At 46.2% G+C, this 27,259-nt stretch overlaps 1 protein-coding gene across 2 annotated transcripts in view; it reads right to left on the reverse strand.

Moving 5' to 3' along the window:
* Nucleotides 1-17,811, reverse strand: part of CHKA (choline kinase alpha) — a 253,917-nt gene extending 236,106 nt beyond the window's left edge. For both annotated transcript variants that reach the window (XM_029583212.1, XM_029583211.1), the window contains exon 1: nucleotides 17,404-17,811. In XM_029583212.1, the coding sequence (XP_029439072.1) occupies nucleotides 17,404-17,657 (254 nt within the window). In that variant the 5' untranslated portion in view covers nucleotides 17,658-17,811. The remainder of the gene's footprint in view (nucleotides 1-17,403) is intronic.
* Between the last annotated feature and the right edge of the window lie 9,448 nt (nucleotides 17,812-27,259).

Genomic DNA, 27,259 nt, shown 5'->3' on the forward strand with positions numbered 1-27,259 from the left:
ACTCCCGAGGCAGCTGATTACCGCTTTAAAGGAGCCCCCGGTGAGCTACTTGTTACTAAATTTGAACTTTTCCGCTCCCTGTGAGATCGGAGGGAGGAGCCGACTAAGGACGCCCATAAGATCCTTAGGCGCGCCACCAAAGCCGCGCAGCTTTGTTCGGACTAGAGAGGATGAGAGAGGAAATTTTGATCCAGAATACAACTGCCACAGAGGCTAATAGACTGCATTGTTAAGTAAAACGAACAGCCTGTAAGTGTGCAATTTGTTTTCTCTATTTGGTCATGCCTCCAAAACGGAAGGGGAAGATTAGGGTATATCCCTCTTTACCCCTTCCGACCTTAACACAGCAGGAAATTGTTCGCTTTATGACTAATCTTGCACTCAATCCAGTAGCCAAGGATACTGCTGATTCGGGCCAAAAGGGAGGATGGTCAGAATCTATGGAGGCGGCTTCACTGAGCCCAAATCTAGGATTACCACCGGAGTGGAGAGCACTTGAAGTAACTCTGGGGCAATCTCAGTCTACTGATCCTGGGCCACAGACGCTAGCAGGGGATTTAAGTGTAGAGAGACTTATTTCAAGCTTGACAAGAGATCTGAGGGCTCAGACCACCCAGGGAGCTGAGTTAGGAGGAGAAGATAAAGCTACAGGTGGTGAGAGATTCTCAGAGACTTCGACACGCCCCACAGTGGTTAAACTGGAGTTATTGTGGGACATGATGGCATCGATGGTATCTAATTTGAAAGGGCTAGAGAGAAAAATGGATGTCATTGCTGGGAAAAATAATCAGGAAATAGAGATACAGAATTAAATCCTTAGAGGAAATGGGGAAGAAGAATGTAGAATTCCAGGTAGCTGTTAAAGACAGGGATTTTTTGTCTAGGTGAATTGAAATGTTTGAGAACAATACGAAACGATTGAATTTACGTTTGTTAAATTTTCCCCGAGTAGTAGGTGAAGTTCCAATTGAAACTTTACACAGGTTTCTTAAAGAAGTATTGTCTTTTACTGAAAGTGAATTGCCTGCAATTAGCTATTGTTATTTTCTTCCAAAGAGAAACCCAAATTTGAACATTGAGGAGACTCTCTTTCGAGGGAATCTCACAAATTTCCTAGAAAGTACAAATAATCAAATAATTGATAGGGGGTGTACTGTTGGTTTCTTTCATGAATTTATTAAACTTAAACAAAGTGATGAAATCATATTTTAGTAAATATCCCATCTCATTTAACGAAAGTATAATAAAGATTTTTCCTGATCTATCAACACTTACAGTTAAGGAGGAAGAGCTTCTTGCTTTTCGCCAAGAAGCTATTACTATGGGATATTCGTTTACACACTTACATGGATATCGCAATGTACCGTATTTTTCGCTCCATAAGACGCACTTTTTTCCCCCCAAAGGTGGGGGGAAAATGTATGTGCGTCTTATGGAGCGAATATAAAAAAAAAACCAAACAAAAATCTAACAAACACCCCCCCCCCGACTCCCCCAAGACCTGACAAATTAATTTCCTGCAACCCCCCACCCTCCTGACCCCCCCAAGACCTGCCAAACGTCCCTGGTGGTCCAGCGGGGGTCCGGGAATGATCTCCTGGGCGTGGGCCGTCGGCTGCCAGTAAACAAAATGGCGCCGACGACCCTATGCCCTCACTATGTCACTGAGACCGATCGCTGCTATTGGTCGGTCTCAGTGACATAGTGAGGACATAGGGCCGTTGGCGCCATTTTGTTTACTGGCAGCCGACGGCCCTATGCCCGCACTATGTCACTGAGACCGATCGCTGCTATTGGTCGGTCTCAGTGACATAGTGAGGGCATAGGGCCGTCGGCTGCCAGTAAACAAAATGGCGCCGACGGCCCTATGCCCTTACTATGTCACTGAGACCGACCAATAGCAGCGGTCGGTCTCAGTGACATAGTGAGGGCATAGGGCCGTCGGCGCCATTTTGTTTACTGGCAGCCGACGGCTCACGCCCAGGAGATCGTTCCCGGACCGCTCCTGGACCCCCGCTGGACCACCAGGGACGTTTGGCAGGTCTTGGGGGGGTCAGGAGGGTGGGGGGTTGCAGGAAATTAATTCGGCAGGTCTTGGGGGGGTCAGGGGGGTGGAGGTTGTTAATTTAAAGGGTTGGGATGGGGGGGGGGTTTGGGGGTTCCCACAGAAAGAAAAATTTTCTGATCTGGGGAGTGGACCGAAATGGCCCTCCCCAGACCCGAAAACAAAATGGGGAGAAAAAAAAAAAACTATGCACTCCCCTAATTTGCTCCATAAGACGCCCAGACGCAGAGCCGGTTTAGCACAATTTATTTTTTTTTAATTTTCCCCCTCTGAATCCTAAGTGCGTCTTATGGTCAGGTGCGTCTTATGGAGCGAAAAATACGGTAATTAAAAAACAGCAAGACACTCATTTTCTTTGTGCCCGATCATTTAAAAACTTTTATTGAACAAAGAAGATCAGCCGCATTGTCCCCCATACCCAGTGAATAAATTAAATAAATGCAGGAAGTACAATGCAAAGTTTTGTCTAGAATTTAATTGTAATAATCTCCCTTTAGTTATTATGCGTCTTTTTTTCTTAGATGTCTATCATTAAATTTCTATTGATTATATCATAAATTAGATTGAATATAGTTGTAAGTGTTATCTAGTAATTATACTATGGATTATGAATTCATTTTTGTAAATGTGAAAAATCAAATTAAAAAAAAAAAAAAAAAAAAAAGCTACTCCCGAACCGGGTGGGAGGCTGCCCGTGACCCACTTAGTACTGCCCTTGCAAATGCCGTGTCCTCCCAAGCCTGAACATCCAGACGGTAGAATCTGGAGAAGGTATGGATGAAGGACCATGTCGCCGCCCTGCAGATCTCAGCGGGTGACAGCATTCTAGTTTCTGCCCAAGATACTGCCTGGGCTCTGGTAGAGTGGGCCTTGACTTGTAGAGGCGGTGGCTTGCCTGCTTCTATGTAGGCCGCCTTGATTACTTCCTTGATCCAGCGGGCTATGGTTGCCCACAAGGCCGCTTCCCCTTGTCTCTTTCTGCTGTGAAGGACGAAAAGGTGGTCCGTTTTTTGTACGGGTTCCAACATTTCCAGGTATCTGGATAAGAGTCTGCCGATGGTAGCGAGATGGTCTGGTTAAGATGGAAGTGTGAGACCACTTTGGGGTGAAACGAGGGAACCATGCAAAAGTGGATGGATCTCTGAGTGAGCCTGAGGAACGGCTCACGGCAGGACAGTGCTTGTAGCTCCGAGATGGGGCGGGCTGAACAAACTGCCAGCAAAAAAACAGAGTCTTTAAGGTTAACAGGCGGAGGGACAGGCCTCAGAGGGGTCTGAAGGCGGTTCCCACTAGGAAGTCCAAAATGAGATAGAGATTCCACAGAGGTATCAGCCACTTTAGTGGTGGGCGAATGTGTTAGACTCCTTTCAGGAAGCATGACACGTCCAGGTGAGAAGCTATGCTGTCGCCCTCGCTCTTGGAGCCGTAGCATGACAATGTGGCCACCTGTTCCTTGTTGGAGTTGAGGGACAGTCCCTTCTGTAGTCCATTCTGTAAGAATTCCAGGATCACAGGAACTTTAGATGCGCGTGATTTGATGTCATGGTCTTCGCACCAGGCTTCAAATACTCTCCAAATCCTTATGTACGTTAACGATGTGGAGAACTTGCGTGCTCAGGAGGGTGTCGATTACAGCCCCCGAGTATCCGCTCTCTCTCAGGCGGGCCCTCTCAATGGCCAGACCGTAAGAGAATTGAGCTGGGTCCTCTTGGAGGATCGGACCTTGTGTAGCAAATCCCTGTGTGGAGGCAGTGGCAGGGGGTTCCCTGCCAGCAGTCTTCCCATGTCTGCGTACCATGGTCTTCTTGGCCAATCCGGAGCCACCAGAAGAACTAGCCCCCTGTGTAGCTGTATCTTGTGAATGATTGTGCCCAATAGGGACCACGGCGGGAAGGCATATAGCAGGGTCCCCTGTGGCCAGGTCTATACCAGGGCATCGATCCCTTGGGCCTGCGGTTCCCGCCTGCAACTGAAGTATCTGGGTACTTGGGCGTTGGATCTGTTTGCCAGAAGGTCCATGTCTGGTGTCCCCCATAGTTTCACTATCATTTGGAAGGCTGCAGGCGACAGCCTCCATTCTCCTGGGTCTAGACTTTCCCTGCTGAGGTAGTCCGCTGCGATGTTGTCTTTCCTGGCGATGTGGATGGCGGAGATCTCCTGGAGATTTGCTTCCGCCCACGCCATCAGGGGGTCTATTTCTAGAGACACCTGTTGGCTTCTGTTTCCCCCCTGTCGGTTGATGTAGGCCACTGTTGTGGCGTTGTCCGACATTACTCTGACCGTTTTGTCCCTAAGTCTGCGAGCGAACCGCAGACAGGCTAGTCTGACTGCCCGCGCTTCTAGGCAATTGATGTTCCATCCCGCCTCTTTTGCGTTCCACTGCCCTTGGGCGGTTAACTCCTCGCAGTGTGCTCCCCATCCCAGTAGACTGGCATCTGTGGTGAGTAGGGTCCAGGTTGGGGAGGATAGTCTTGATCCCTGACTCATGTGGCTGGCCTGCAGCCACCACCGTAGCTGGGTCCGGACTCTGCCCGGGAGCGATAGACGTACGGTGTAGTTCTGGGACCATGGGTTCCACTGTGATAGAAGTGAGTGCTGTAGGGGCCTCATGTGGGCTCGCGCCCATGGCACAGCTTCCAGTGTGGATGCCATCAGCCAGAGGACTTGCAGGTAATCCCATGCTGTGGGACGAGGATCGTTCAGCAAGGTTTGCAACCAGTTCCACAGTTTTGATCTCCTTGTGGGGGTCAGGCTGACCTTGTCTTCCTTGGTGTCGAATCGTACTCCTAGGTATTCCAATAACTGTGAGGGCTGTTGGGAACTTTTGTTTGTGTTGACCACCCATCCTAGGCTCTCCAGTAGCGCTATGAGTCTGCTGGTTGCTTGGTGGCTTTCCTCTGGTGATTTTGCCCTGATCAGCCAATCGTCTAGGTAAGGGTGTATGAGGACTCCTTCCTTCCTCAGTGTTGCCGCCGCCACCACCACGATTACCCTGGTGAACTTCCAGTGTGCTGTGGCTAACCCGAAGGGTAGTGCCCGGAACAGGTAGTGGCGGTCCAGGACTTTGAAGCGTAGATAGTGCTGGTGTTCCTGATGAATTGGGATGTGTAGGTAGGCCTCCGAAAGATCCAGGGATGTGAAGAACTCTCCCGGTTGTATCGCCCTTATTATAGACCGTAAGCTTTCCATGCGGAAGCGAGGAATCCTCAGGTGGCGGTTGACTGACTTGAGGTCCAGGATGGGTCTGAATGTTCCCTCTTTCTTGGGGACGATAAAATAAATGGAATAATGACTAGTATTTATTTCCTGTGGAGGCACTGGGGTTATGGCCTTGAGGGCCAGTAGTCTGGACAGTGTAACTTCCACTGCCACCCTCTTGAAGAAGTCGTGGCAGGGAGACTCCATGAACTTGTCCGGAGGGGGTTCGTAGAAAATCCAGGTAGTACCCCTCCCAAATGATGGCTAGGACCCACTTGACCGAAGTTCTCAACCCATCTGCGGTAGAATAGGGCTAGTCTGCCCCCTATGGCTTCTTCCTTTGGACGGGTTGGCTGAATCTCATTGTGGGGTGCGGCTGGGGCCTGTACCTGAGCTGGTTCCCCTCTTGTTGAGCTTGTTCCGAAAGGACTGGTTCCTGCCCATAGGGTGGGGCGCTTGGTAGTTGCTTCTGTAAGGATTGAAGCGCTGTGAACTTCTGCCCCTGGAGGACCTGGGAAAGGGTCGCTGATTTCTCTTAGTCATATCCTCCGGCAGGTGCGGCAATGGGGACCTCGCCCCGTTTGTTGGCCAGTTTTTCCAGTTCACTGCCGAACAGGAGGGATCCTTTGAAGGGCATCCTTGTGAGGCGTGTTTTGGAAGATGCGTCGGCCGACCAGCTTCGGAGCCAGAGTTGCCTCCTGGCCTCCACCACAGATGACACCTCTGGCCGCTGTGCACACTAGGTCGGAAGTAGCATCCGCAAGGAATGATACTGCTGGTTCCATGACTTCTCCCGGGGTGTTGCTCCTGGTCTGGGATAAACAGGTATGTGTCACCACAGTACACAGCAGGCCGCAATTTGTAGAGACATAGTGGCTACGTCAAATCACCGTTTAAGGATGGACTCCAGACGCCGGTCATGTGCATCCTTGAATGCTGCCCCTCCCTCCACTGGGATGGTGGTGCGCTTAGAGACCACGCAGACCATGACATCAACTCTTGGGCATGCAAGAAGATCTTTGGTTGCCGGGTCCAGGGGATACATGGCTGCCAAAGCTCGTCCCCCTTTGAATGTGGATTCCGGAGCATTCCATTCCAGGTCAATTAGCTGTTGTGCCGCTTGTAACAGAGGGAAATGGCAGGAAGCCTGACGAAGGACCTCCAGCAGGGGGTTCAGTTTAGGCTCCCCCGAAGTACCTGGGCCCGGGATGGCGAGCTCCGTCAGGCACTGGGTGACCAGGTCCAGGAGCTCGTTCCTAGTGAAGAAGCGTCTCATGGTTCAGTAAGGCTCTGTCCCCGGGGGGGGGGGGAGCTCCCCCTCTTCTAGGGGCTCGGCTTCCTCTTCAGAGATGTCCGAGTCCCCATAGGTGGGGCTTCTGGGTAGTGGAAGTCTGTGCCTAGGTCTCGAGGGGCCTGGGGCATAAGGGTCCTCCGGTGGAGCATGTGGCTGCTCAGTCAGAGGTTCAGATTGCATTTGAACAAAGGCGTGAACCCCTTTGAAGAACTCCACCCATGAGATAGACGCTGGATCCAAGCTGAAGGGTGCTGGTTCCCTGGGGGTCCCCGTCTGTGGGGAGGTCCCACTGGGATTTGCTAGGTCCAGGGTACCCCCTGAGGAGCTAGTAGGAGGCCCTGAACTGGATCTCCCAGGGCCTCCTCACACTGGGTGCACAGGGCATCGGCCTCCTTGCTTTGTCGGGCTCTGATGTGGCATGCTGGGCAGAGGCCCTGAGCCTTTATCCCTGTTTCCGGTGGTGCCATGGCTGTCTACGCGTAAAATGTTATGCGCTCCGGTGCACCTAAGATGTGCGTGCGGCTGTGCATCTAGGCCGTAGATATGGGCACAGCTCTGTAGGCATGCAGGGCACGTGTATTCTTGTGCGCCCGGCCCTTGTGCGTGTAACTTCTGCGCATAAGGATTATGCGTGTAAGTCTATGCGCACATGTGCTTTGTGCACCTAGCTTGGTTTTGTGCGCTCGGGCCGAACGGTGAACGGAGCGGAGAGAAGAGCCAATATGGCAGCAGCGAGCACGCGGGCAATATGGCGACCCCCTCGGAGGGTCTCCACGTGGGTAGACCCTTGGAAATAGCCGGGGCCTGGCCCTGCTAGGGCGGATCAACCCGGTGACACTGGTCCCGGCCGGTGACCTGTGCTCCTCCTCAATCCTCGGAGACCGGATTCGAGCAGAAGATTTCTACCTTACCTTGTCTTTGGCGCTTGCCGGTTTCCGGCTGCGGGGGGAGAGGGCAAATACCTTCACCGCCGCACAAGGGTGCACCCACTGCCTCTCAGCCGCGCCCAAGGATCGGGGGCTAGGTCCTCACCACAATTCGCCGGCCGGACCGAGGCTCACCTCCGAGGGACCACGGAAATCACCTCGGGAATCTCAACTGGGGGAGGGACCCGAGGGTATTACCGCAGGAGAGCGAGGCTCGTCTTCAGATAGGTTTCTCCTTTAAAATTTGGTTTTCTTTGAATTTGGTTCTAATGCTGTGAGCGTGCAGATAGTCCCTAACTGCTATGGAGACGGAAAATACTGAAGAGCTGCACTTCCTGCAAGGGTATATGTACTAGGGGCTGACGTCAGATTGAAATCTGATCTGTCTCCAACTGCTAACAGGAGTACACTATACCCATTGGTCCTGAGTCCATCTGCTACACGCTAGGAAATGAAACATTTTAGATTCAAATTTTTCCAGATATAGCAAGAACAAATTAAAAGGAAAAGATTCTTAGCAATGAAGGGAGAAATTATAGAAAGAGATGCAAGGTTTATGTTACATTTCCCTTGTTGCTGTATATTGTTCTCTGGAGATGTTAAGTACGTATTTACATGACCCAGTGCAATTACATACCTACTTAGATTCTTCATTGTGATCCTAGAATCCTCTAAAAGAAGCTGGTAGTGAGAATGCTTGGAGATTCGCTCATAGGGAGTCAGCATGTCTCTTTTTTGAAAGTTATCACTATATTTCTTTAGTATTATCTGCTATATTCACACTTAGTATCCCCTATTTCTTTATGGATTTGTTTAATATGCATAGGACCAGATGTTATATGTAATATTTCTTAGAAGATTATGGGAATAATAATTTGTATTATTTATATCTGGAACATGTTATGCATATTGAAAAATTTCTGTATTAAAAGTAAAAAATTATAATAAAGAGTAAATAAAAAAAAAAAAAAAAAAAAGAAGTTACTACTTACCTGATAATGTCCTTTAAGGAGGACAGGTTAAGCCACCAGTGATTATGCCCCTCTACCAGCAGATGGAGCAAAGCTGATGTCATGATATACATACCCCTGCACAGACACCAGTCCACCAGTATTCTCTGCAAAAGCCAACTCTGGACAACTAAATACATGACCATAACCATTAAAGACAACCATTCAAAACAGTCAGTTAATAGGAAAAAAACACTGAGGCCAGACAAGGAGTATAATATTCTAGTTTAGGGACTGGATTTGACACAAGTATTTCCCAAAAATGCAGCCACTCGGAACGACAATAATCATCCAGTAGCCAAGGGCAGGAAGGTGGAGTAACCTGTCCTCATTAAAGAAAAAGAAAATCAGGTAATTCTACACCAATGGGATGTACCAAAGTTACTCCTAAACAGGGTGAGGCTGCCCACAGTCCAGACACCACTGCATGTGCAAAGGCCACATCCTCCTGGGCTTGCAAGTCGACGGGAGACAACCATCTAATCTCCATCCATGACACTGCCTGAGCCTTCGTGGAATGCGCTCTAACCTAAGCAACAGCAGCTCAGCACACACATACATGGCTGTGATAGCTCTCTGCATTAAAGATTCTAGCCTGCAAGGCTGGCTCACCTGTTTACTCCCATCATGGAATATATACAGCTGGTCCAAAATAGGTGATATTCATCCACATCTCTCTCCCTATGCAGAGCTGGCAAGGAACTTACTGATTCAAGTGAAAAATCATAGACCAACTTTGCAAAAAAAAAAATGACGGAGGGACTAGTTTGCAGCTGGGCTGCCCATGGAGTCACTTGCAGCACAGAACTCCATCCTCTCGTAACCAACCTCAAGAAGAGACTATGCAATGGTCGAAAGGTGGGACCCGCCAGAACCAGATAAAAAAACTCTGCAAGGGCAGCTGTAACTGCAAGGGAAGACTAAGATGCTTCACCCTTTTCAAGAACCGGCCATAATAGGACAAGCAGACAAGGGTTCCCCATTCACGTGACCTTGGAAACAGGCAAGAGCCGCCACCTGTACCTAGGAATTAAGGACCAAGTCCTTAAACAACCCATCCTGCAAAAAACCAAAGTGAGTGGGGATTTTAACCAAACTGAAGATGGACCCTAGTTTCTCACCCTAGGCCTCAAACGTGAACATAGGCTAAGGAAGTGAATAACTTTCACACTCGAAGCAGGGTGGAAATCACAGCGGGGGGAGGGGGGGGGACACACGACTACCCACACTTCAGCAACCAAGCTCTCTCAAGGGCCAAACTAAGACAAAATCAAGTCAGATGTTTGAGAATAGGACTCTGCCATAGCAGAACCCTGTGGACCGGTAATCTGAGAGGATATGCCACCAGAAGCTGCGGCAGATCTGCATACTATAGCTTCCTGGGCCAATCTGGTGCCACTAGAAGTACCAAACCGAATCATTCCGCCCAACACGGGCCATGGGAAAAACAAAAGTTTGCCTCCTGGACACTCTTGCACAAGGGCATCGGTGCCTAAAAACCTCAGATCTCTCCTGTGACTGAAGACGCAAGGAACCTTTGCTTTGTGTGATGTCAGCAAGCCTAGAAACAGGAGGTCTCAGAAACACACTGAGCTGTAACACTTCATTGTATAATTCTCTCTCCTGGATCCAGACTTTTCTGATGAAGTCTGCTCTTACATTGTCTTTCTGCAATGTGTGAGGCTGAGATCTCCTAAAGATGTACTTCTGCCCATTCCACGAGCTGGGCTATTTCCTGTATCACTTGCTGGCTCTTTGTTCCTCCCTGGTGATTTGATGTAAGCTACTGTTGCTGCATTGTCTGACATCTGGACAGCTCGACCCTGAAAGTGGTTGACGAATCGCAAGCATGCCAGCCAAACTCCACAGGATTCCAGATGATTGATGCTCCAGAGGTACTTCTCTATGCTCCAGCACTGCCAACTCCTGGTGGTGAGCCCCCCCAATCCTGGAGACTTGCATCTGTCACACGTAGTAGTCAGTCTGGTGTTCGTAGGGAACACTCTTCGTTAGATGAAACACTAGCAACCACCACTGCAGTTGGATGCTCATCTCCACCGCTAAACAAAGACATATCGAGTAGTCCTGAAACTGTGGACTCCACTGTGCAAGCAGTGTGCACTGAGGATGCTTAGGTAGGCTGGCTGCCATCAGCCTGCTCACCTGTAGATAAGTCCACACCGCCGGGCATATTGTTTGACAGTTGCACTTGTACTATCAATTTCTGAATGCGGACCTCCTGTCTTGCTTTGTGTCAAAAGCAAACACCGAAATAGTCCAGTGTCTGGGATGGCTGTAGATTGCTCTTGGCCAAGCTCACTACCCAACCTAGTTCCTGTAGCAAAGAAAACACCTTGCACAAGACCTGAAAACTTTCATGGCTCTTAGCCCGAATTAGCTAATTGTCTAAGTACGGGTGGATCAGAATGCCATCCTCTCAACACTGCCACTACCACCCCCATGACCTTAGAGAAAGTTCTGGGTGCAGAGGCCAAACCAAAAGGTAGTGCTCAAAAACTGTTTCTCCAAAACAGTGAAACACAGAAAACCACTGATGCTCCAGCCAGATAGGAATATGCAGATACACTTCTGACAATCCAGAAACATAATGGCAGTACAGTTGAGAATTTATCAGTGAGCATAAGATTTCCATGTGGGAACAAGTCACTTGAAAAGCTGGTCAACTCCCTTGAGATCCAGGGTGGAGCAAAGGAAGCCTTTGGTACAATGAAATAATTCGAATATTGACCCGTATTTTCTTGTGACATGGACATTGGGATTACAGCCTGCAGACTGAGGAGTCTTGACAACGTACACTGCACTGTGTCTCTTCTGCAGTGAGCTGGGGGTGCGGGGGTTCAGCACACCCTCATTGAAGAGGTCAGGGGGCACCACTCGAGCCTGTGGCCTTTCTGGACCACCTGGGAGGAAGAACTCAGACCTACCCAAAAGGTCAAACCCTATGAGAAGTTGTTCCTCTGTAGGGTGGAAAACATTTGAAAACCCCTAGACCTACCATGCCAAGCGAGCATGGTGCCTGCTTTTAATCCTCTAGTAACCAAGGACCCCAAGACTCACCCCACTTTTTGGGGATTTTTTTTTTTTTAACTCAGTCTCAAACCAGGGCACATCCAAGATGGTGAAGCTGTAGGGTACTGTCATGAAATTCAAACCAGATGACTTCCTGAAAGAAAGCAAGCAAGAGCAATCCACCAGGGAGCAGCAGGAGGTCATCTGCAATTCATTGCCACCACCTCAATGCTTGCTTAAGGATTGCTTCAATTCTCCTATCCTGGCACATCCAAGCCGCTCCCCCTTCCACAAGGATAGTCATCCGCTTGGTGACAGCACATACCAGCACAGCCACTTTCAGAAAGCACAACTGCTCTCTGCCAGATCCAAGGCTCATCCCCCTTTACAATTAGCTTCCGAGGCACCCCATTCAAGATCAGTTCTTGAATAGCATCCATAATTCTTTACGTAATCTAATTGGGATTCTTGCCATATCTGGGCCAAACATCAGCACCTGGCACCCCCAGCATCTTCAGTTGCCTGAGTGATTCAAGCCGGCAACCCAACTCTAAGGAAAAAAAAGAAAAAAAAAAACTCAACGTTCTGAACGTGCTCCTTTGTGCACAAATGAGTGCAGTTAGTGCACCAACTACTCTGGCCTCTCTATTCTATCTGTGGTATTATCAATATTTATTCCAACTATTACAGGCCAAGGCATATATGGCAATGCACCAAGACCTATATCTGTGCTCACCAAATATTCCTCTACTCCAACACACCAAAAAGGAAACTCAATATTTTTTCCAATCTTAACATCTCACTAATAAATGCAAGGTCATTAAAAAAAAAAAAAAAAAACCAGCTATCATCTTCTCCTAGTCCATTGATTGTATGTGCATAACAGAATCCTGGAGATGAATCCCTTTTAAATCTATGTTGCCCCAGGAACTATACTTTCCCAACAGCTTCCACGCTATGATAGACGTGGAGGAGGCCTCGTGGTTTTGCACAAAACCACCACCACTTTTACCATATCCTATCCTGACCTTCCAAATCCGTTTGATATATTACTAGAAAATTTAAATTTCAGTCTTTGCTTAATATATTGCCCCCCCGGTCTACTTGCAAACAATCCTAATCCTTCACTTTAATATTTGATCACTTCATTACCTCATCCTGAGGAAACAATTATTGCAGGTGATTTCAATATGCATGTTGATATTATTCCCTTATCCTCTGCTACAGAACATTTTTTTTTTTTTTTTTAGATACCATGACTGCTTTAGACCTACTTCAAATGTCAGTTCCAACCCACAGTGGCAGTCATACATTAGACCTTATATTTCTAAATCCAAGAACATTCCATCATGTTTCCAATAGAACAGTTACACCTGTACCCTGGTCCGATCAATTTGTCACACACATCCGTTCAACTCAAATACACAATCCAAAATGTCATCCACTCCTCTAATAAAACGAAAAACACAGATCCTGAACTGTTTGTTAAAAAAACGTTATACCATTGCTCAACAGTAACATTAACGACAACTGATGTATTGTAACTAGTTGGAATATCTCACTAGAAAATACTCTTGATCATATTTCTCCTCTACATATAGTTAAAATTAAAAGAAATAGATCTTCACCTTGGTTCTCCCACTCACTTCTAATTCATAAGTGCAAACTATGCTCCCTTGAAACTAAATGGAAAACACAACAAAAATACCAATAATCTTTTGTATAAGACAGAACTTGACTTAATTCGTACAGCAGTAATGATGCCAAGAAAAAAAATACTACATTTCACGTATAGAAGCAAACAACAATCCCAACATTCTATTTACTATAGTGGTCTATTATCAACCCTAATAATGATTTGACTCAATACCCTGATGCCAGCCCCCAAACAGAACTTTGCAACTCATTTGGCAACTTTTTCAATAAAAAAAAATCCGAACCATTGTCTCCACATTTCCAACCTCACACCCGACATTGGTGTCCCCGTAATAACCCAGTCTTGAGATCTGACAGTTGCAAGTACCAAAATCATAAATATTTAAAAAATGAAGCTATCTATGCATCCCCATTCACCTTGCCCTTTCAATCTATTCAAAACTACTAAGGAAAACATTGCACGTCTCATAGCTAATGTAGTCAACTCCTCACTCAATGGTCATCTTCCAGACAACCTAAAAATTGCAGCTGTAACCCATATTAAACAAAAAAGTACCAAACTTTTCTGATTTGACTGATCTCACTTCCATTCCTTGCCAAAACTCTGGAATCTGTTTTAACAGTTAACATCTTTCCTTGATCAACAATCCTTACTAGACCAATACCAATTCAGTTTTAGACTGCATTACAGCACTGAAATGTTACAATCTCCAGCACTGACATTATCCTATATGGATTCGACTCTGGAACATCTTACATTGCTGTTTTTCTTGATCTCTGCAGCATTCAACACCATTAATCATCAAATCTATAGACCCACCTTTCTCACAGACTGTTCCTGAAATGCCTATAACTGGTTCAAATCGTATCTGTCCAGATTTCAAATCTTCAACCACCACAATCATTCTATATGCACTAGAAACCGGTGTTCCATAAGGACCTGCTCTCTCAGCTGCATTATTCAATATTTATCTTAACCCAATTTGTCAATTACTATCCATGCTTGGTCTAACTTACAGAATCTACACAGATGATATACAATTCTTTTTCCCCACCAAACATACCTGGTCAGACTTTAAAATTCCTCTCCTTATGTCTTTCGTCATCCATGCCACTTGGACCCTTATCAGCGTGACAAGTGGCAGGTGCAGTCATACTCTGACACTTCCCTGCGGCACCAGATGAGGGGGGAGCTGCAGTTTGCAATCCTGAACTTAGGCCCACCAAGCTGTTTCGCGGCAGACTTACGTGTAGAAAAGCACACAAATGCCATCACACTCCATACCAAAACCGGGGGGGGGGGGGGAAGAGAAGAGGGATGTCCTGCACCCACTGAGTAGCCTTCCCTGCTGACGAACCCATTAGGATTATGAAATGTTGCTACTGGTTGCAATTTTTAAAAGTTGTATATGTATTTTGATTGTTTATAATGTATTTATTGCTGTGAATCGTTGTGATGGAACCCGAGTGACAGTATATAAGACCCAATAAATAAATAAGGGAGCCCCAAAAACAGGCAAAACCTGACAGGTCCCCACTCTGGTCCCATTCCCCCACATCATGCCGAGAAGGATAGGCTCAGTAAAAGTAGCCAGAGATAATCTCCCTGAGCCTCCAAGCAGCGCTGACAAGTTAGGGGAGGTGCCAAGCTGAGATATCTGAATATGGCATTCAGCACAAAGGTAAACACCTGCTAGCAGCACGTTCCCAAAGCATCTGATGGTTGTGCACTCAGCTGCGTGCCTGCACAAACAAGCATGGGCGCCCTATAGGTGTCCAAAATATAGGTGCATGATAGGCGGTCCAGGTGGGTACCTGCGAACCAACGTCAGGCACTGTTTCATGGCAGACTTATGTATATAGAAGCGCACAAACCCTGCGGTGACTTATCACGCGTCGTCTAAGCAAAGCCTAAGAGTGGGGCCTAGCAAAAAGGCTGCCAAGCTGCCTCGACTCCTCAAGTTCCCTCTGAGACAGGAATGGACATTGGATCGGTGTGCCAAGGCTCAGAGACCAGAAGGGGGCATGGAAATTTTAAAATTATCTCCCCTTCTTTTTATATATTTATTCTTTACATGAGCTCAGCCCATCCCGGCTAAAGCTCAGAGTCGATCTCCAGCTTAGGGGGGGGGGGGGGGGGGGGGCCTTCACCGCTACGCTCAGCTTCTTCACCCGCCAGCCTCTCACCTAAGTCCACACCTGAAAGACAGCTACCAGACCAAGGTTCTCTGAGGGAGGGATCCACAGATACCACCTCAGGAAAACTCGACTGAGGGAGGGACCATAAGGTATCACCACAGGAGAGCAGGGCAAATTAATTTCCTTTTCTCCTTTCTTCTATTTTTTTTCTAAAGCAATCCCCAGTAGGGAGATATACATCCATCTGCTGGAAAAAGAATACTGGTGGGCTGTCAGTGCAGAGATATATATACACTGTGATGACAGCTTTGCTCTGTCTCCATCTGCTGGTAGAGGTGCATAACCACTGGTGTAGATTAACCTGTCTGAATGCTAAGAAACCAGATTTATGCAGAGAAAACATGTTCTGCACACAAAAGCATGTTTTCTGAGCATTAAAATGCTTTATGCACACAAAAAAAAAATGAATTCTGCACTGAAAGCATCTTTATGTACATAAATTACATTTTATATACACAAACTGCACATAAACCATGGTGAAAAGACTCACCCCCGCCCCAATACCCCAAGTTTAACATGTGCTCAGCAAAAGCTGTTTATTTATTTATTTAACAGTTTTATATACCGAAGTTCTGGTGCTTATATTTTCTAGGCAGTGTACTTTTTAATTCACAATGCATTAGCATAACATGGGCTTGCTGCATCAGGAGTTTAAACTTTTTTTTTTTTTTAACCTGTCCATTAAGAATCTATGCACTAATTTTCAGCACACAGCTTTAACCCACACGTTATAATCAACCCCATAGTAGGGTTCAAAAGAGGAGTAGACAAAGTCAAAGAAAAACCCAAAATCAGTTTAGGCAAGTAGACTTAGGAAAGGCAACACAGATCCCTGTGAGATACAAGAAATAGATCAACTACTAGGGATCAGCCAAGTACTTGTGACCCAGACTGGTCACTGAGTCAGGATGCTAGCTCAATGGACCTTAATCTGACCCAGCATGGTACTTAAGTTCTTATGTAAAGAATCAGTGTAGCAGGTTCATAGTGGCAGGGTACAATCCGGAATAGCTACAAGATCAGCCATATTAATACTGCTAGCTATTTAGATTACCATACTTCTGTTAAGATGGAAGGTGGTGTGCTAGGGGTGAACTAGAGAGTATCCTGCATGCTTTTCCACACAAGAGAGCAAAGGGGGAAGATGACAAAGATAACTCTCCATGGCTTGTAGCTTTAACTTATGCTTATCCATGTGGACAGAAATAACCAAGATGACTAGCTAGATCAGTCTGCTACCATCTACTATGTGACTATTATGCAAGTCCTATAAAGTAAGAACATATTCTCCCTGAGAGGAGAAAAAGGAACACAGTAGAACAGCCAGTTTTTAGGGGGCCTTCCTGAGTTTGAGAAAAAGAGGAACATTAGTCACACACTCCTCCAGGTTCGTATCCCTTCCTGCCCCGATTCTCTCACCCTTTCATCTTAACACTACCTTCTCAATTTTGTTTTCTTTGACTATCTCTCATAGATGTCATGAAATAAATGACAAAAACAAAAATACACCAATCTCACACACAATGATAGAGAAGTTCCTCCTAGGACGATATATGGTATAATTTACACAACTGTTACAAAGGTAATGTAATAGGTACATATATACTGGTATAGACGTTCACTATTCCATGTATCTATCTCGATTTACAAAAAAAGAGGGGTACAAATTCTGCATCCAGCACAGTACTGTTATATTATACTTTTATACCACCCTCCCCAAAACAAGTTTGACCTGATTGGCCACAGTGCTTGGTTGACAAAGGTTGGACCCAATAGGCTATTAGATAGTTAAATTTAATAAATACATCATAATGAACGCAATCAGAACGCTCAGCAGTATAAAAGATTATCATACATGCTGTACTACGACAGGCAGCACCGACCCGATAACGGAGGCGCTGCACGAGCCATTCGGTATAATGCCTGCTGTTCTACAGGCGCAACTGACCCGATGACGGACATATGGCCGTGCCCACTTACAGGAGCAGCCCGTATAAGATCTACTCTGCTATATGCGCCACTGACCTGATGACGGAGATGTGGAAGTTCTCCTCTTGCAGCTGTCGCCAGGCTCCCGGCAGGAATTCCTTGCACCAGCGGAAAGCTTTGCGGCGGGTGCGGGCATCCACTAGCTCTTCCAGCGGTTGCCGGCCGCCCTCCTCGTCTGGGGCCTGGGAGTCAGGCTCCCCCCTCTGGCCGGCCACAAGACCCCCGGCACTGCTGAGCAGGAGCCCCAGCGAGCTCGGCAACGCCTCCCCACTCACCAATTTGGTCTTCATTGAAAGGTCGCGCGAGTAACGAGAGACAAACACACAGCGCGCCAGCCACTCTGATGTAGAGATCCTGCAGGGTTAACTATAGGACGCTAAGGTACCCGAGCAAAAATCAAACGACCTCTCCTCAGGAAATCCTCACGCTTACTACGACACCACGCCCCCTCCGACTCTTATATACCCTCTGCTGCTCTGTGACATCACAATACGGCCTCGCAGGCCGTTTGCGCCATAGGCTGTCTTTGTCTTAATGCTAAACCTCTCAGAGCTGCAGCGTTCTCATTGGAGGCAGGTTCAGTGCCCCTGAGCACCACATGTGAGCCTCTTCGTTACGAGAGCCTACACAATCCCTGCCTTTGGCAGCCCCGCCTTGAAGACGGGTTGCAAATGAACCCCAGAAATGAAGCGCTCGGCTGTGCTTTATTGTGACGGAGGAAAACATCTACACTTCAGAGACAAAACTGAGCCTGATGTGTGAGCACAGCCTAGCACCAGGAGCAAGTGTCCTACTGATGCATAAGAAAGAGAGGCAGAGTTTGGCTATTGACCCCAACTTGCCAGCGGCCGGAAGAAGCAGTGTGGTAGGGCTGTCAGTGGTTCCCAACTCACTGGCAGCCTGAAAAATAAGAGCCCCGAACCTGCTAGCGGCTCCAAGAAGAAGAAATATGAAGTGGTTTGAAGAACAAAGAAGAAGCGAGAAGGAGGGGGGGGGGGGGAGGCAGAGGCAGTGAGAGACGGGGAGGCAGTGAGAGACAGCGAGAGTGGGAGGGAGAGAGAGCATGTGTGTGTGTGTGTGTGTGTGTATATATATGTGCGAGAGAGCATATGTGTGTGTATGAGAGAGAAAGAGCATATATGTGTGGGGGTGTGTAAGAGAGTGGGAAAGAGTGAGCAGGAGAGGGTGAGCATCCATGTGAGAGAATGAACGTTTGTATATATGAGAGAGGAGAAGAAAGTTTGTGTGCCTTCCCTCCCCCAACTAATGCACAACAAATCTCAGGGTAATTGGAAATCAAAAGCTCCTAGATATGGAACGTGAGGGATTTTTATATCCTTATTCATTTTAGTTATTGGATATTATTTGGTGTACCTGTTTTGAAATAATTTATTGATGTTTAGAATTTTAACATTGTTATGAGTTTTTAATTATTGGCTGTTATTCTATTCATCAGATCAGAGCTGTAGCTAGCCTATGGCTGTTCACCAGGGGCACCATCGCGCTGAAGTATTGGCAACATCCTCCCTCCCCCCTCCCCCAGTAAAAGGTAGCATGGTCCAGAGGAGCGTTAGAGGTATCAGACTCCTCCTCCGTCCTGGTAGTGAGGAGCACACAGCCATGAGAAATATCAGGCTGATTTTCCTTTCCCGTCCCGGCAGACAGCACAGCCCCCGAGGCTGTGAAAAGTATCAGCTTCCTCCTCTCTCTCATCGCCCCAGAAGTGAGGAGCAGCATGGCCGCAGGACTGCGAGGTGCATTGGCCTCCTTTTCTCTCCTTTCCCCCGCAACTCTGGAAATAAGAAGCAGTGCGGACCATGGGGCAGCGAGAAACATTGGCTTCCTCCTCCTCCTCCCTTACTCCGCTTCGGCAGTGCAGCCAACAGGAGAAAAAGCAGCATCGGCCTCCTCCAAACTCACCCCCCCCTCCCCCCCTCCCAGCAGAGAAAAGCAGCATGGCCTAGGGGTGCAAGAAGCATTGGCTCCCTCTGCATACTACATCCGCCCCAGCCCTCCCTCCAAGTCAAAAGCAGGAGCAGCACTACACAAATGAAGGCTAGAAGAAAGCTGACGTGTCTGATGGTCCCTGGGAGCTGAAGGAGGAGGCTGCTGCTGTTGCCCCTTGTGCTTCTAGAGGGGAAAACAAAGATTATTTGGGTGTGCACATAAGAACATAAGAAAATGCCATACTGGGTCAGACCAAGGGTCCATCAAGCCCAGCATCCTGTTTCCAACAGTAGCCAATCCAGGCCATAAGAACCTGGCAAGTACCCAAAAACTAAGTCTATTCCATGTAACCATTGCTAATGGCAGTGGCTATTCTCTAAGTGAACTTAATAGCAGGTAATGGACTTCTCCTCCAAGAACTTATCCAATCCTTTTTTAAACACAGCTATACTAACTGCACTAATCACATCCTCTGGCAACAAATTCCAGAGTTTAATTGTGCGTTGAGTAAAAAAGAACTGTCTCCGATTAGTTTTAAATGTGCCCCATGCTAACTTCATGGAGTGCCCCCTAGTCTTTCTACTATCCGAAAGAGTAAATAACCGATTCACATCTACCCGTTCTAGACCTCTCATGATTTTAAACACCTCTATCATATCCCCCCTCAGTCGTCTCTTCTCCAAGTTGAAAAGTCCTAACCTCTTTAGTCTTTCCTCATAGGGAAGTTGTTCCATTCCCCTTATCATTTTGGTAGCGCTTCTCTGTACCTTCTCCATCGCAATTATATCTTTTTTGAGATGCGGCGACCAGAATTGTACACAGTATTCAAGGTGTGGTCTCACCATGGAGCGATACAGAGGCATTATGACATTTTCCGTTTTATTCATCATTCCTTTTCTAATAATTCCCAAAATTCTGTTTGCTTTTTTGACTGCCGCAGCACACTGCACCGACGATTTCAATGTGTTATCCACTATGACACCTAGATCTCTTTCTTGGGTTGTAGCACCTAATATGGAACCCAACATTGTGTAATTATAGCATGGGTTATTTTTCCCTATATGCATCACCTTGCACTTATCCACATTAAATTTCATCTGCCATTTGGATGCCCAGTTTTCCAGTCTCACAAGGTCTTCCTGCAATTTATCACAATCTGCTTGTGATTTAACTACTCTGAACAATTTTGTGTCATCTGCAAATTTGATTATCTCACTCGTCGTATTTCTTTCCAGATCATTTATAAATATATTGAACAGTAAGGGTCCCAATACAGATCCCTGAGGCACTCCACTGTCCACTCCCTTCCACTGAGAAAATTGCCCATTCAATCCTACTCTCTGTTTCCTGTCTTTTAGCCAGTTTGCAATCCACGAAAGGACATCGCCATTAGAGATGTGAATCGTGTCCTCGATCGTCTTAACGATCGATTTCGGCTGGGAGGGGGAGGGAATCGTATCGTCGCCGTTTGGGTGTTTAGAGTATCGTGAAAATCGTTAAAATCGTGAACCGGCACACTAAAACCCCCTAAAACCCACCCCCGACCCTTTAAATTAAATCCCCCACCCTCCCGAAACCCCCCCAAATGCCTTAAATTACCTGGGGGTCCAGCGGCGGTCCGGAACGGTCTCCTGCAATTGAATCGTGTTGTCTTCAGCCGGCGCCATTCTGCGCCGCCATTTTGCAAAATGGCGGCGGCCATAGACCAACACAAATCAACTGCAGGAGGTCGTTCCGGACCCCCGCTGGACTTTTGGCAAGTCTTGTGAGGGTCAGGAGGCCCCCCCAAGCTGGCCAAAAGTCCCTCGGGGTCCAGCGGGGGTCCGGGAGCGATCTCCTGCCGCGAATCGTTTTCCGTACGGAAAATGGTGCCGGCAGGAGATCGACTGCAGGAGGTCGTTCAGCGGGGGTTCCACCCCGCTAAACGACCGGGGGTGGGTTTTAGGGGGTTTTAGTGTGCCGGTTTTCCTGCCCTCCCCCTTCCCCCGATTTACGATTTTTTGACGATAAATCGGGGGAATTGGTATTGTATCGTGGCCCTAACGATTTTTGACGATTTAAAATATATCGGACGATATTTTAAATCGTCAAAAAATGATTCACATCCCTAAATTCGCCACCTATCCCATGACTTTTTACTTTTCCTAGAAGCCTCTCAAGAGGAACTTTGTCAAACGCCTTCTGAAAATCCAAGTATACTATATCTACCGGTTCACCTTTATCCACATGTTTATTAACTCCTTCAAAAAAGTGAAGCAGATTTGTGAGGCAAGACTTGCCCTGGGTAAAGCCATACTGACTTTGTTCCATTAAACCATGTCTTTCTATATGTTCTGTGATTTTGATGTTTAGAACACTTTCCACTATTTTTCCTGGCACTGAAGTCAGGCTAACCGGTCTGTAGTTTCCCGGATCACCCCTGGAGCCCTTTTTAAATATTGGGGTTACATTTGCTATCCTGCAGTCTTCAGGTACAATGGATGATTTTAATGATAAGTTACAAATTTTTACTAATAGGTCTGAAATTTCATTTTTTAGTTCCTTCAGAACTCTGGGGTGTATACCATCCAGTCCAGGTGATTTACTACTCTTCAGTTTGTCAATCAGGCCTACCACATCTTCTAGGTTCACCGTGATTTGATTCAGTCCATCTGAATCATTACCCATGAAAACCTTCTCCATTACGGGTACCTCCCCAACATCCTCTTCAGTAAACACCGAAGCAAAGAAATCATTTAATCTTTCCGCGATGGCCTTATCTTCTCTAAGTGCCCCTTTAACCCCTCGATCATCTAACGGTCCAACTGACTCCCTCACAGGCTTTCTGCTTCGGATATATTTATTTATTTTTATTTATTTATTTAACTTTTTTATATACCAACATTCAAGACGGTGGTCCCATCATGCTGGTTCACAAGAAACAGGGGTGTAATTATAATAAACTTTACCATTTAAACAATAGTGCAGAAAAGCAGTTACAAATAACAAGGAAAAAATAACTTGGAATGAGAAGGGAAATTAAGATCAGATAGTTATATATAAGTATAAATAACATTGTAAGAGGTGGCTATTAACGCTAATGCTAGCGGAGCGTGTTGAAAGAAGGAAGTTAGATGGAATTGGAGTTAGGAAAGGCCTGCGTGAACAGCCACGTCTTGAGTCTTTTCTTGAATGTTGAGATGTTGGGTTCCATTCTAAGATCCGGAGGAATGGAGTTCCATAATGTTGGACCGGCTATGGAGAATGCCCGATCTCTGAGCGTGATGTGTCTGGTAGTCTTGGCTGGAGGTACTTGAAGTGATCCTTTGTAAGCATCTCTTGTCGGTCTTGTGGAATGGTGTAATCGGAGGGGGATATGTAGATCGATTGGGGCTAATTGATGGATGTTTTTGAAAATGGTGAGAATGGCCTTGTAGATTATTCTGAAGTGGATGGGCAGCCAATGGAGGTCCATCAAGATAGGTGTTATGTGTTCTCTTCTCCTGGTGTTGGTGAGTATACGGGCGGAGGCGTTTTGGACCATTTGTAATGGTTTGGTATGTGATGAAGGGAGACCAAGCATGATGGTGTTACAATAGTCCAGCTTTGCGAAAATGATTGATTGTAGGATTGTTCTGAAGTCATGTGTGTGGAAGAGGGGTCGTATTCTTTTCAGCACTTGGAGCTTATAAAAGCATATATATATATTATATATATATTTTAAAAGGTTTTTACTGTGAGTTTTTGCCTCTACAGCCAACTTCTTTTCAAATTCTCTCTTAGCCTGTCTTATCAATGTCTTACATTTAACTTGCCAATGTTTATGCTTTATCCTATTTTCTTCTGTTGGATCCTTCTTCCAATTTTTGAATGAAGATCTTTTGGATAAAATAGCTTCTTTCACCTCCCCTTTTAACCATGCCGGTAATCGTTTTTGCCTTCTTTCTCCACCTTTCTTAATGTGTGGAATACATCTGGACTGTGCTTCTAGAATGGTATTTTTTAACAATGACCACGCCTCTTGGACATTTTTTACTTTTGTAGCTGCTCCTTTCAGTTTTTTTTCTAACAATTTTTCTCATTTTATCAAAGTTTCCCTTTTGAAAGTTTAGCACGAGAGCCTTGGATTTGCACACTGTTCCTTTTCCAGTCATTAAATCAAATTTGATCATATTATGATCACTATTGCCAAGCGGCCCCACCACCGTTACCTCTCTCACCAAGTCCTGTGCTCCACTGAGAATTAGATCTAAAATTGCTCCCTCTCTCGTCGGTTCCTGAACCAATTGCTCCATAAAGCTATCATTTATTCCATCCAGGAACGTTATCTCTCTAGCGTGACCCGATGATAAATTTACCCAGTCTATATTGGGGTAATTGAAGTCTCACAAAACGCTGGTGCAGGAGAAGTCTTAAACCACCATTTTAGGTGTATTTTAATAGTGAATCCAGATAATACAATTTAGTATTGTTTCTATTGGCAACTCCATAGACTCAAATAAGAAGATATTAAACAGGTCCCCCGACACGGTCCCGTGTTTCGCTGGGCTGCATCGGGGGGGACCCAGGGTATATTCAAATCTAAAGAGTAAACACAAAGTTAAGTCAGAATGATGGAAACAAGGGCTACATAGTAAAACCTATTCAACCATGTACATACCTCTGACGTCATACCCGGAGCGCGCAGGCTCTCACAGATGTGGGATATTTAAACATGAGAAAAAGGCGCGAACGCGGCAACTCTCGCGAGAGCTGTCAAATTGAAGTCTCCCATTATTACTGCACTACCAATTTGGTTAGCTTCCCTAATTTCTCTTAGCATTTCACTGTCCATCTCACCATCTTGACCAGGTGGACGGTAGTATAACCCTATCACTGTAGTCTTCCCTGACACACAAGGGATTTCTACCCATAAAGATTCAATTTTGTATTTAGTCTCATGCAGGATGTTTATCCTGTTGGACTCTATGCCATCCCGGACTTAAAGCGCCACACCTCCTCCCGACTGCTCCTCTCTGTCATTGCGATATAATTTGTACCCCGGTATAGCACTGTCCCATTGGTTATCCTCTTTCCACCATGTCTCTGAGATGCCAATTAAGTCTATGTCATCATTTACTGCTATACATTCTAATTCTCCCATCTTACTTCTTAGACTTCTGGCATTAGCATACAAACATTTCAAAGTTTGTTTTTTGTTTGTATTTTCATTCTGCTTTTTAATTGATAGGGATAAGTTAGAAGTTTTTAGCTCAGGTGAGTTTTTAGTTACAGGCACTTGGACTACTTTTCTAATTATTGGAACCTCACTGTCGGGATTCCCTAATTCTAATGCATCATTAGTATCCTTTAAAGATACCTCTCTCCGAACCATGCGCTGCTGAGCGACTGTCGGCTTTCCCCTTTGTTCTAGTTTAAAAGCTGCTCTATCTCCTTTTTAAAGGTTAGCGCCAGCAGTCTGGTTCCACCCTGGTTAAGGTGGAGCCCATCCCTTCGGAAGAGACTCCCCCTTCCCCAAAAGGTTCCCCAGTTCCTAACAAAACTGAATCCCTCTTCCTTGCACCATCGTCTCATCCACGCATTGAGACTCCGGAGCTCTGCCTGCCTCTGGGGACCTGCGCGTGGAACAGGGAGCATTTCAGAGAATGCTACCCTGGAGGTTCTGGATTTAATCTTTCTACCTAAGAGCCTAAATTTGGCTTCCAGAACCTCCCTCCCACATTTTCCTATGTCGTTGGTGCCCACGTGTACCACGACAGCCGGCTCCTCCCCAGCACTGTCTAAAATCCTATCTAGGTGACGCGTGAGGTTCGCCACCTTCGCACCAGGTAGGCATGTTACCAGGCGATCCTCACGCCCACCAGCCACCCAGCTATCTACATTCCTAATAATCGAATCACCAACTATGACGGCCGGCCTAACCCTTCCCTCCTGGGCAGTAGGCCTTGGGGAGATATCCTCAGTGCGAAAGGACAATGCATCACCTAGAGAGCAGGTCCTTGCTACAGGATCCTTTCCTGCTACACCTGGTTGGTGCTCTCCCATTATGAGAGAGAGCATTTGTGTGATTGAGCATGTGAAAGTGTGCATATGAGCAAATGACTGAGCATGTGAGAATGTATGAGCAACAGCATGATTGAGTACATGAGAGAGAGAAAATGAGTGTATGTGTGATTAAGCATGTGAGAGACCATGTGAGCCTGTGTGTGAGTGATTGAGCATATGAGCCTGTGTGTTTGTGAGTGAGCATGTGAGAGAGAGTGAATGAGCATGTTTATGTATGGTTGAGCATGAGAGAGAGAAAGAGTATGTGTGTGTGTGTGTATACTTCAGCATGTGACACAGAGGGAACGAGAATGTGTGTATGTATATAGTTGAGCATGAAAGAGCAAATGAACATGTTTGTATGTATATGATTGAGCATACGAGAGAGATTATATGTGTATATATATGATTGAGCATGTGAGAGAGAGCACATGAGTGTGTCTGTATGTATGGTAGAGAGAGAGAGCATGGAGAAAGTTTTATGCAACAACCCCCCTCCCCACTCCATCTTCTAATCCATGATAATCTCACGGCATCTGGAAATCAACAGTTCCCAGGTATGGAAAGCAAGGAATTGATTTTAGCCTTATAGTTTTAATTATTGGGTGTTATTTTATGTATCAGCTGTTGTGAAATATTTTATTGGCATTTTGAAATTTTTATATAAATTATTAATTGGATGTTCTGTCAGGATTTTTTAAATATTTATCATTTTTATTAGTTTGGTCTTAATATTATATTATATTATATATTTTTATTTCTTGATTTTGTTTAATGTTTTATGAGGCATGTTGTTTCTGGTTTTCCATTGTTGCACTTAATACAGAGTCTGGCTTGTTGCAGTTTCCAGTTCAGTTTTTATTTGACTGCTTATACTTAACAGTTTATGATCTCTTTTTTCATTATTTGGTGAGGATCTGGCAGTGTTCTGCATGTGTGGTGTTCTGCTAGCATGTAGTTTTGTATAGGGTCTATAGTAGCTTGGCTTGTTCTGTTTTCCTAATAGCAGGTGTGTTGGTGTTTCAGGCACTGGTGTAATATTTACAATGTTGCCTTTTCTGTTTGAGTGCTGGCATATAGTACTGTTTTGGTATGGGAGGCTTACAAAATATTGTAATTCAGTTTAATCATGGCTTTCTGAGGGTCAATGTTGCGAGAGTGGACCCTTGGACTGAGGTGAGGTTGACGCTACCTGGAGGGAGGGGCCCTGCAGGTCCTTGTCATTGGCAGGCAGAGCTGACAGGAGTGGAAACCCAACAGGACCTTCACCAATATCAGCCCTCATTCCCCACAGGTTGAGCCCTTGGGTGCTGGGGCCAGCTGGACATAGGTTCGGGTCTCCGATGGCGAGAATTCCGACGAAGACTGAGGCTAGCAGCCAAGATGATATCCACAATAGTACAGCAGACAGCTGATGGGGTCACTATGCTAGACTGGGTAGGAAGAATAAAGCCAGGAACAAAAACTCCCTGGAACCAAAGTTCTAGAAGGAGGGGGAAGAAAACCCAGGTGACACAGAGTCAAGGATATACACTGGTGGCTTCCCCTATCACCATAGAAACAAACACACAGGTGTGGGAGGTTAAGGGTGGGACTTCCCCAGAGCCAATCAGCTGACAGAGGAGGAGGAGTTTGTAGAGTATAAAAGGGACTCCCTAACCCAGCAGTTTCAGTCTCCTGCTGGGGACTGAAGGAGAAGGACCATGCTACCTGCTCCTCTGCCAGACTGGAACGTTGGTGCTCCTGCTTAGATGGAAGGTGGATAACTGGTGTGACTTCCAGGAAGGTGAGCTGGGAGATACAGGCTGTTTGACTGTCTGGATGTGCCTACTTAAGGATATTGTTTGGAGCTGCCAGTGGGTGGTTGTACCTTTGGGGAAAAGTTGATATCCCAGAGGTACGGAGGGAGGTGGCAGTTAGG

Source organism: Rhinatrema bivittatum, chromosome 17, assembly GCF_901001135.1.
Source record: "Rhinatrema bivittatum chromosome 17, aRhiBiv1.1, whole genome shotgun sequence".
NCBI classification, from domain to species: Eukaryota; Metazoa; Chordata; class Amphibia; order Gymnophiona; family Rhinatrematidae; genus Rhinatrema; species Rhinatrema bivittatum.